General features: G+C 58.5%; 1 protein-coding gene across 1 annotated transcript; it reads right to left on the reverse strand.

Annotated features, from left to right (window-relative positions):
• Positions 1-127: 127 nt before the first annotated feature.
• Positions 128-9591, reverse strand: GALR2 (galanin receptor 2). Its single transcript, XM_083805567.1, has 2 exons — positions 7349-9591; positions 128-6206 (listed from the first exon to the last, which is right to left on the reverse strand). The coding sequence occupies exons 1-2, from the start codon at positions 7687-7689 to the stop codon at positions 5432-5434; spliced, it is 1116 nt and encodes a 371-aa protein (XP_083661693.1). The 5' UTR covers positions 7690-9591; the 3' UTR covers positions 128-5431.
• Positions 9592-10917: the final 1326 nt, after the last annotated feature.

A 10917-nucleotide genomic window follows, 5' to 3' on the forward strand; every position in this document is an offset into this window, starting at 1 on the left:
TGGCTGTCTTTGCCTCCTTCTGTGGATCCTGAGCAAAGACTCCAGATGTGCACTGCAGTTCTGTGTCTTGGGATCTTACACTTAGATATTTTCAGGCTTGTGTATAAGCGTTTATGCTTTGCGCGGCTGACACACTGCGTGTGTGAATCCTTGTGGCAGCAGCATGCCTTGGGGCGATACTTAGAGGCTTTGCTGCAGGAGCCAGACTTGGCCATCTTCACACCAAGGCCTTTGAGAGCTTGGGGCACGTGTGGTGTGTTTCTGTGGTCTCAGTCCAGGCACCTCTTGCTCCCACCTTGCTGCTCGCTCTATTGTGGGGTCTTAGCCATTGTCTGCCCATGGTAACACTTGAAATGTAGGGTTTCCATAGAGCTGGGAGCGCTCACAATAGCTGCTGCTTTGCAATTTGGAGCAAATCCATTATTCACCTATCCCGTATTTACAGCAGTGTGTGTGTGCTGGCACCTAATTAGCCCAGCGATGGGAGAGCCTTTGTGTCACCACCCAGAGCACTGCAAGCAGCGCACGGGGAGGTGGGGAAGGGGAGGGGACGAGGCAGACCTCGGCGTGAAACAGAGAGTGAGAACAGATGTAGAAAGGTAGGGAGCTGTGTTTTAAACCTTCTGCTGCTGCCTATCCACCAGCTCTGCCTCTTCTTTTCCTAGCAGAGGAGGCTCCTCCACCCAGGGAGCCTCAGAGCTGTGAGGCGGGCTGCTCCCTGGGAGAGTCGGGGCTGCACATCCTAGGAACGCTCTGCCCCAGGTGTCTGTGGCCAAGAGCACATCTCGCCCCGTGTCACGCAGGAGTTGAATGTTAGAGCTTGGGTGAGAACGCAGATCCTGCCGCGGCAGACGCAGCTGCTGCACAGAGCTGTTTTCCAGGTAACTCTTGGCCTTTCTGAACCCCTGACCTCCTCCTGAGCCTAGAGCTGAGTGTGGCCTGAAGCACTCGGGTATTTTAGAGGTGTAGAAAACCTGGAAAAACAAAACAAAACAAACCACCACCTTTTACAGGCCAGTCCAGCCCAGATCTGGTCCACCCTGGGGTGTCAAATCTTGGCCTCACCTGCCTGGCTGTGTTTCATGGGTCTGCCTGGCTGTTTGGGCTCTCAGTACCAACCTGAGAGCCCTCCCTGGCAGGGGCCTTTCCCCCTGCTTTCTGATCTCAAAAGCTTGAGGAAATCTGAGGCTTCGGTGCCAGTTGTTTTTCCTCTGCCAGCTCTGAGAGCCTCTTGGAGGCTGGCAGGCCCTGGACGGAGTGTTTTGAAGCATAAGCAACGCGCTGCTGGCTCGCGTTTCGTGCGGTGTCGGGCGCGCTGGATACACACGCTGACATTCACCAGAAGGAGCTGGATTCCATCTTTTTGGAGCTGTTTCTGCTGCAGCAGTGCTCTGATCTGAGCTTCTTTCTCCAGGAGAGCGGGTGGAATTCGTTGATGCGCTCAGGCTGAGGCTATAAAACACGCGTTTTATTGCAGCCGATTCCAGGACAAGGCAGTTCACCTGGAACGCTTGCAAGCAAAGCTGGGGGAGGGAAGAGGGGAATTTTGCCTGTGGCCCTTCTGGAGCATCTGAGCTTCAGAGCAGGGGTGGGTATTATGCCTGTGCTGATGCTCTGGGGCTAACCAAAGCTTGTAGAAATGTGTGAGGGCCCTTAGAGTCTGGGATGGAGCCACCACCTGCTCTCTGGAGGCTCTGGGAACAAATGCCTTTGCATGGTCTACACTGGACGAGGCGTTTCTGGGCTTCGCTGTCAGCCTGGAAAGCTGTTCTGGTCTGGGGTTGAAGAGAATCTGGGGCAGCTCAGCTGGGAGGAGGTGAAACGCAGTCGCATTACGGGACGCGAAATGTCCTGCTCCGTCCTGGTCTCCCGGTTACCAGCAGCAGACTCTGGCTGGGTTGCCGTGTGCCCTGGGGATGCCCTGGCTGTGTCTGGGGGAAGGAAAGGGGGCGAGAGGCCGCTGGGGGCTGAGGGCCCAGCTCAGCAGCGGCTGTGCAGCAGGGAGGAGGCGGCGTGTACCGGGGAGGTGGCGGCTTCTGCTGCTCCCGGCTGTACAGATGTAAGTGCGAGTCCAACAACCTTTCTTCCCCTGAGCTAAGGGGAAAGCGGAGCCACCCGGTTCCCCTCTCCTAAACCCAGCCAGCCCCCTCGCCCCGGCTCTGACCCCTCCTGCACCTCCCGCCTCTCCCCTGCGCAGGGAAGGAGCGTGGGGAGGTGGACGTGGACGGGCTCCCAGCCCGCAGCGCGCTCGGCTTCGAGGTGGGAGCAGGGGGAGCGCTCGCCCCTCCGGGCTGCCTCGAGGGTTCAAGCCAGGGCCAAACGCTGCACTGCGCTTGGGACCAGCACCGCACGCTCTTTGGCTTTTTATGGTAAGGAATGTCTGCGCAACACGTTAATTAAGAGCAATCATGCCAGCGATACAGCAGCTCCAGCCCAGACTGTTGGCAGAGGCGAGGGCTGCCCTGTGCTGCTGGTGCTGACACCCCCCTTACCCCCTTGCTTCCTCCAAGGCTCATGCTGGTTTTAACGCCCTTCCCTTTCCTTCTCTGCGCCCCCAGGTCCTGCTCTTGCTGCCCGTGCATCCCCTGGCACGCTTAGGCAAGTTTCTGCTTCCTGGGGTTTGGGGTTTGGGGGCTGGAGACCCATTTCTCTCTTTTTTTTTTTTGTTTTTGCCGCAGGGGGGCAGGTTGGAGGGATGTGATAAGGTCAGGGGGTGCTACCGGCTCCCCCAGCCTCCTCTGTGCCTGGCTGGTGCTTTGGGGCAGCAGAAGGCATTTGTCACGAACCCAACAGGGACAGGAACCTGGGACGGGGTCCCTGCAGGCTCCCTGCTGGTGCAGCCTGCAGCTGGAGGTTGGGTACAGCAGAGACCAGGGCAGGGGCTCATGCTAGGGAGCGAATTTGGCAGACTAAAAGTTTTAAAAAAAAAAAAATCCTTTAACACTGGTGTTAAAACCGTGCTCTGGAAAGCTCACATTAACCTGGGGTTTCAGCTGAACACTCCTTGTCTCCTTGAACACCACTGGACTTGGTGGAAGCTGAATTTAGCTTGTTTATTTCCCTCTCCCAGTTCAATCTGCTTTTATTCAACTTTAACCTTCAAATTTTATTAAACTTCAAGGTGCTGTGGCTCAGCATCTTGCATCTCTTCCTCCTCCTCCTCTGCTCGGGGCAGCCCAGCTCCCCACGCTGAGCTCTCCCCACGCTGAGCTCTCCCATCTCTCCGGGCTTGTGCCGCGTTTAAGGTCCCAGCAGCAGACGGAGGCGGTGGGGGCTGCTGTGGGGGGGCCGCTCTATTTCTGCACCACCCCGTAAGGGGCGTAACGAGCCGGCAGTCGGCACCGGTTTCCATCTCCCTGTGAGCGTTGGGGTTTGTTCTCTGGAGCAGTGATGGAAGTGGCGGGGATGTGCTGTGCTCTGGGTGCTGCTCCCTTCTCCGTGCGCCCGGTCCCCAGCTGTGCTGGTGCCCCTGGTCCTTGCCAGTGGGACGAGCTGGGTGGCAGTGAGTGACTGCAGTTAAGTTTTGGGGCGTCTCTGTTAAATATGGTTAGTGGATGTGCTGGAAGGCTCTGCAAACCGCTCTCCTTGCTCACAAAATCGTTTCTTGTTATGCTAAAAAATTGCTTGCCCTTTCTTTGCTGTTTTTCTCTCATCTCCACGTACATATGTGTATTGATCCCGTGTTCGGTGTGGCATCACAGCGCTGCTTGCTTGGCTCTCCGGCTGAAGAAGGTTCCTGAATTGAGCAGCCCAGCTCTGCCGAGCTCTGGGGATGGCTTCGCTTCGTTACCACTTCGCTTGCTTCTTCCTTTGCCCTCTCCCCTTGCCTGTGCTTGGGAAGACGCCGGCAGACCGTAGGGCAGGGAAGGGGAAGGACGCGTGGCCGTTGTGCTTAGGAAGGTGCCGGGGCTGGGTGACTGCTGGCCTTTCTGGGGACTTGCTCTGGGGTAAGGAGGCGGCAGGGCAGCGTCCCCGTCCCCACTGGCACTGGGGAGCTGGGTGTAGGGGTGAGGATTGCTCCCCAGCGCAGGGGGCAGCTCTCTGGGGCCGAGGTCAGGAGGAGTGGGTAAGGCTTTTAGCCGTGTTTGCGCGGCTGATGCAATGTTTTCCCAGGCTGGGAAGGGTTCAGCAGGGGAGGTAAATACGGAGATAAGTAATGGGGCTGTTTATATAATCCCTCTCCGTGACTTACGCCGTGAGCAGGCCCAGACTAAATATAATGGTCATTGATAGGAGGCAGCGGCCGATTTATGGCTCGCTGCGCGGGGACAGGAAGCTCTGCTTATCATAACACTCGGCAGGGGAAAGCAAAGTGTTTGACAGCCAAAAGCTCGCCGGGAGGGAAGGCCACGTGCTGGGGGCGGGGGGGGGAGCAGCGGCGTGCCAAGGGGGCTGCGCCCAACCCGGCTCCGGGAGCGGAGCTGCAGGGTCCTGGCCCTAAAAACCTCCTGCAGGGCATCCCACTGCTGCGGGACCTGCGCGCCACCAAGCCGGGCAGGTAACGGTGACGGGCAGGGACCTGACCTTGCGGGTGTCCGTGCTGTGGTGCAGCCCTGGGAAGCCCTGGGGATGCTCGGCACAGCCGGTCCCATTCCCGCACCGTTTCACCACCTCCTACGGCCGTGCCCTGGTGCTTTTTCAAAAGAGCTAGCTGATCCCGTCCCCGTGACGCTCTCCTTCCGGTGCAGAGAGCGACGGGCTTTTAAATAAAGCCCTCGGCTGCTGGCCGTAGCAGGGTTCAGCTGCTCGCGGAGCCTTTGCAGCGCTAAGAGCGCAGGCGTGAGTCACATCGGCCTCTCGCGCGTGGGTACGGCCGTGAGGAGAGCGCACGGAGCTGCTCCTCTCACTGCCGCCTCGCCCCATGGCCAGCACCAGGGCTGCGTGCGCTGCTCTCTGCTGCGAGGGCTTGGCCTGGGGCGAGGTGCTGAGCCCTGCCCGGGCTGTCTGTCCCCCTGATGTCCCGTCTGGCTTCCGCCGGCACCCTGACCTCTCCCAGGAGGCCCCGTGGGGCTGTGGCCGTGCTCCTGGGTGACCTCCAGGTGCTCTGCAGAGCCTCGCACGCACCAAAGTGAGAGCCAAAGGCTGCTGTGCTCGGGGGGATCGGAGCTCTCGCAAGGGGCCAGGCGCGGACGCGGCAGGGTGTCAGTCTGCCCCTGGCACGGGGGCAGGGGATCAAACACAAGAACCGATCCAGGGTTTTGATCTCTCTGCTCTCAGCACGCGTTGGGCAGAAACGAATCCTGCGCTCGGCTCCTCAGTCCTTCGCTTGGCCGAGCCCACAGCAAGCAGCATCGTTGCAGCAGTTCTAGATCTGGGAGCGTTCGAAGGGAAAAGGGGAAGATTTGATGCGATTAAACCCGAAGCGCGGTCCATCCCCAAACCTGTGACATCGCGGGAGCTCTGCGAAGCCACGGGACGGGGAGCAGCTCCGCTAGGTGACGTTGAAGGTGACGAAGGAGCCGTCTGCTCCCTGCTGCCGTCCCTCCGCCGCCTCGGCCTCCCCCCAGGGCCCAGCCGGGACCTCGCAGCGCGCGGAGCAGCGGCGGGGCAGGGCCTGGGTCACCTCGCTGAGCTCTGCCTCCAGCGTGCTCACCGTGTTGGTCGCTTGGGCCGCGTGCACCTTGTTGGCCGCCCTCTTCTGCAGGAGGCAGATGAAGATCTTCTTGAAGCCCTTGCGGAAGTGCTTGGAGACGAGGGCGTAGACGATGGGGTTGACGCAGGAGTTGGCGTAGGAGACGAGGTGCGAGAGGACGCGGAGCACGTAGGTGGCGTGGTTGAGGGGGAAGTACCCGAACCAGACGCAGAGGATGAGCAGGTGATGGGGCAGCCAGCAGAGGCAGAACAGGACGGCGACGATGATGATCATCCTGGTGACCTTCCTCTTGGCCGCCTTGGACTCCGACATGTCCTGGAGGGGGTCCACGGACCTCCACAGGTAGCGGATGGTCCGCGTGTAGGTGAGGCTGAGGATCAGCACCGGGACGAGGTAGCTGAAGACGAAGGTGCAGAGGTCCATGGCCTTGCGGCGGGAGATGTCCCAGATGGGGTGGCAGACGGTCAGGTTGGCCAGCTGGAACTGCTGGTAGTAGCTCAGGTAAGGGCCCGAGAAAACGAAGGAGAGCCCCCAGATGAGGCAGATGGCCGTGAGGGCGTTCCGGGGCGTCCTCAGCTCCCGCGAGTGCAGGGGGTAGCGGATGGCCAAATACCTGCGTGGGAAGGGGAGGGGGACACGACTGTGGTTCTGGGCATGGCACGGAGGGAGATCTGCTCTAGGAGCAGACTGGAGGAAGGCTGAAAGTGATGGATTTCAGCTTTCCAGGGCCATCGGTCCCATAAGGAATCCCCCACTGTCCCTAGGGGTCTCTGCAGCACAGCGGGGTGAGTCCTCAGCCCTGTCCCACCCCGCTCTCTGCTTTGGGGGCAGGCAGGGCTGGCCCCATCCCGTCCCTCTCCCCAGCCCAGCAGCCCCACACCTGATCATTGACCTGTCTGGCACCGGTGACAGTGGCAGCAGGGATATGAGGGCAGAAGCAAGCCCCCAGGATTCCCAGACGGCGCATGCCTCACGCTGGCACATGCGAAAGCACACACTGCCCTGCTTTTGGTTCTGCAATTATCTGGGTCCTTAATTACACCCAGGTCTAGGAGCTTCGGCAAGCTCCTGCTCCCTCCCCCAGGATACAGGGCACTCCCCGGGGGCTTGGTGCATCCCCTCGCACGCCCAGCAGAGCAGCCCCGGATCATTTCACGCTCGCTGTTACGAGACGGGAGCCGTTGCAGGGGCTGAGACAGCGCGGGGTGAGGCGCAGGCAGAGCAGCAGGTTCCCTTTGTACGGGGCTTCCCTGCTCAGACCCGGCTGGGGAGGTCACTGCAGCGAGGGACACCGCTGGGACAGAAATTGGCTTTTTGCTACTGAAAGGGGAAGGTGAGAAAAAGCAGTGCCCAAGCTGAAACGTCCCTGAGCTTTCTCGATGTTTTCCTGCTTTGCTGTGGGCTCTCTGGAGGGCAGCTGCTCTCTCCTAGAGCCCCGGTAAGAGGCAGGGCTGCGCAGGGACGGAGCTTGGTTTCTCTCCGGTCTTCTGTCCCCTCTTCAACTGCCAGAGCCTGCCTAAACCCTGATCCTGCAGCTTTGGGGTCTGAAAGCCCGGCAAGAGCCAGGGGCTCCCTACCCAACCTTCTCCCGTCCTGCAGCAGGTCCCCAGTGCTCCCATCTCCTTGCACCCACGAGCTGGGAAATGCCCCTGGTCCCCTCCGAGCCCCCAGAGGTGCTCCATCGCTCCCCAGGGGTGTCTGTCCCCTCTCCCGCCTGGGTGGCTTTGCGGAGGAGCCCCCCAGCCCCTTTCCTACCTGTCGAGGGAGACGGTGGCCAGGGTGAAGCTGCTGGCATACATGGTGAGGTAGATGAAGAAGTGGACGGCCTTGCACAGAAAGGGCCCGAAGACCCAGCCCTCCAGCGTGTAGATGGTGGCTTGGAAGGGGACGCAGAAGAGGATGAAGCAGAGGTCGGCCACCCCCAGGTTGAGGATGAAGAGGTTGGTGGTGTTGTTCACCTGCCCGTTGCGCAGCAGCACCGCCAGGACCAGGCAGTTGCCCACGGTGCCCACGAGGAAGATGAGGAGGTACGCCAGCGGGATCAGCACCGCCTCGGGCTGCCAGCCCCCCTCGGAGCCCAGCGCCGAGCCGTTCATGGCTGGGGCGCGCGGGGAAGGGGGCGCAGGGGGAAGGGGGTGCACGGAAGGCGCAGCGGGGCGTGCGGGGTGATGCACCGGGATGCACGGAGAGCACGCAGGAGGTGCTGGGGGGGGACGCACGGGGATGGTTCAAGGGGAAGGGGAGAGCTTTGCCTCCTCTGGGTCGGTCGGGAGCCCGCAGCTGCTCCGTGCTGCTCCGTGCTGCTCTGTGCTTTCCCTCCTGCTGAAGAGGAGGAGAAGGAGGAGGAGGGCTACGGGGCGGTGGCGGCTCCTGCCCAGCCCCTCGCTGGCTGTTTTATTGGAATGAGCACTGAAATCTGTCCCCCTCTCCCCCCCCCAACCCCAGCACTGCCTCCTGCCCTGGATGGACAGGGGGAGCTGGATTTAGTGGGGTAAAAAATGCTCAGGGATGCGGCGACCCCCTGGGAAGGGGCTGGGGGAGATGGGGGTGAGCACCCCGACGTGAGAGCAGTGGGGTGGCCGGGTGCTTTCCCTTCCTGCTTGTCCCCACAGTGGCATGAGAGCTGGTTATTGCCAGAGCTGCCTGCCTAGAGCAGAGGGGTTTAGGGACAGGGGTCCTCTCGGACTGCAAACATGTAAATTGTCCAGCACGCAGCTAAAGCCCTGCACAAGAACACTGCAGGGATGAGTAAAGGTTTGCAGGAGAATCTTTTTTTCATCTCTAGAGTGTGGGGGATCAGGTTAATTCACCGCAGCAAGAGCAAATCTTTTTAATGTCTCTTCTTTTCCTGCCCGTGAAATTGCTGGGTTTTGTTACTTCAGAGTGTTCACAAGCAGAAGTCTCAGTTTGCTCGGTGCGATCAGCTCTCTGAGGACACTTCACCTGGCCCCCAGGCTGCCTTGCTTTGTTCCTGTGGAGAGAAATATTTAAGGCATCAGTTAATCCGATAACTAACCCCACAGAATCTCCATCGTCTTTATGGACGTTCAGATCTAGCGCTGTGAGGCCAGGGGATGCTCACCGCCCCGAGACATCGCTGCACAGCACACAGAGCCTGCGTCATGCTCAGGACCCCAAAACTTGTGAGCAGCCCCACCAAACAGCCAAGCTGCGTGGGGAAATGAATTCAGCTCAGCCTTTGGTGTGAGAGGATGCCCTGCTCCAGGCGTTATCATGCAGGAAAAGCAGGCGATTAGGAGCAGCTCAGAGGAAAGCCAGCCGTCCTGCAGGGCACGGCGGGTGCTGAGGCGCAGCAGCGCAGCTCTGCCTCCCTCTCGCAGCCCCAGACTGGCCACAAGCCCTCGGGGAGTCGATCCTGCCCCAGGTGAGGGCTGTGCTGCCTCCTCAGCCACGTGCTGGAGGCTGCATGGCCAGCTCATGGGGACAGCCTGGCCCCAGGGCACTGCCACCCTGCCGGGAGTGCCCTAAAAACCCCGCAGCGGGGCCGTGGCATTTGTTTTTATCAGCCCTGGTGGTGCGTCTTTGTACCTAGGGTCAGCTCAGAGAAAGGTCACGTCTCTGCTCACACCACAGAGATTACGAGGAAACACCCAGTTTCTCCCCAAATCTTCCCAAACTTTGGTGCACTTTGCAACCTGCAGCCTCGTATGCAAAAATCATTTGCAAGATTAACAAAAGGAAGAATTTCTTTACTGAAAGGGTTGTTAGGCGTTGGAATAGGCTGCCCAGGGAAGTGGTTGAGTCACCATCCCTGGAGGTCTTTAAAAGACGTTTAGATGTAGAGCTTAGGGATGTGGTTTAGTGGAGGACTTGTTAGTGTTAGGTCAGAGGCTGGACTCGGTGATCTTGGAGGTCTCCTCCAACCTAGATGATTCTGTGAAAAAAAATCATAAAAATCATAACACGATTAACAAGATTCCCCTATTGAGAAACTTCAGAATAAATTCTTCCCCCGACCTGAGATGTAGGTGCGTTATTTGGGCTGTCGTTTGCAGACCAGGTCTCTAGCCTCCAAGGGCGGCCAAAACCAGGAGCAACAGGCACACTGCACTGCTGCCAACACAGAGCACCTGCAGGCTGCCAGGTTTGTGTTGTCCTCCTCTTCCTCTGCCCTGGAGGAGGAGCAGGACCAGGTCTGTAGCAGGAATCCATGCACCAAGACAGTTTCATCCTCACTCTTACAGATGCCAGAGGAGCAGCAAAGGCAAAGCTTCGAGCCAGCATACGAGGAAAGCAGCATGGCAGAAATGTGCCCATGTTAAACACAGGGTCTGTTTGGCAATTGGAGCGGTTTCCTCGGTGTGCATTGTGTGTGTGTTTGTGCTGGGGCTTTTCAACATGAGTACTGCAGTGCCAACCTTACCCACGTCTGTATGAGCCACCGCAGATGCAAGAGAAGTCATTTGTAAAATGTTTTTATTGATACATGTCTGCTGGACTGAGCATTGTCCCGAAGCAGTTTGTTTTAGGTAGGGAATGGATCACAGGGAGATGTGGTAAAAACCAAGAGCAGACAGAAACAGTTTAAGAGATTTGCAATGGAAAGCTACAGACTGAGGATTTGGTTTTGTTTTTTTCCTCTTTGAGCTTTAATGTCCGAAAGAGGGAGTGAGAGCTTTGAAATCAGCAATAAGAGGTCAGAGCCGAGCCCAGTGGAGGGCAGATGTGCAAAAACTGCTGCTGGTTCTGTCACTGCAGCAGAGCCTTAGGCTGGAAGGGAGATCTGCGGGAGCAGCAAAGGGAGCAGCTTGTAATGCTCAGTGGTAATGGCTTTGTCTGCAAAAAGATTTAGGGCAGCAGGAATTTGGAAAACAGTTGGTGTTTGGCCCTGAAGAGGTATCCTTAAGCTTGCTTCAAATACTCAAAGCCCTTGTGGAAGAGGACCTGGTCTTAACTGCTTCTCCTGAGGTTCATACCTTTAAATGGCTGCAGGGAAGTGCTTCTGGATTTGGGTGTGTTTGAGGTTTTTAGATAATAGAGGGTCTCTCCTTTTACCAGATGCATGATCAGACAGAGTAAAGGTGTCCCCTACACATGCTGGGGCTGGAGGTGGGAGATTTTGGCTAGTGCTTGGCCTGGGGGAGTCTAAACCCCCTTCCCTCAAGTGCTACCCGGACCGTGATGTTCAAAGGTGTCTGAGGACCTCGAACATGTCCCGAGACCGTGGTAAGGGAAGGAGAGGCTGCCCTGGATTGATGCAGTGCAGATGTGAATGTTAGAGTCCAGAGAATGCAGACACAGAGAGCACTGTGCAGGCCAGGATAGCACCATGGGGCTGGTCCTGCAGACGCCCTACAAGCACT

This window comes from Anser anser (genome assembly GCF_964211835.1).
Source record: "Anser anser genome assembly, chromosome: 19".
Classification (NCBI taxonomy): Eukaryota; Metazoa; Chordata; class Aves; order Anseriformes; family Anatidae; genus Anser; species Anser anser.

Coding starts and splice junctions, on each gene's coding strand:
- GALR2 (XM_083805567.1), bottom strand. CDS start 7,689: ATGAACGGCTCGGCGCTGGGCTCCGAGGGGGGCTGGCAGCCCGAGGCG. Junction 6,207..7,348: donor GCCACCGTCTCCCTCGACAG/GTAGGAAAGGGG, acceptor CTTCCCACGCAG/GTATTTGGCCATCCGCTACC.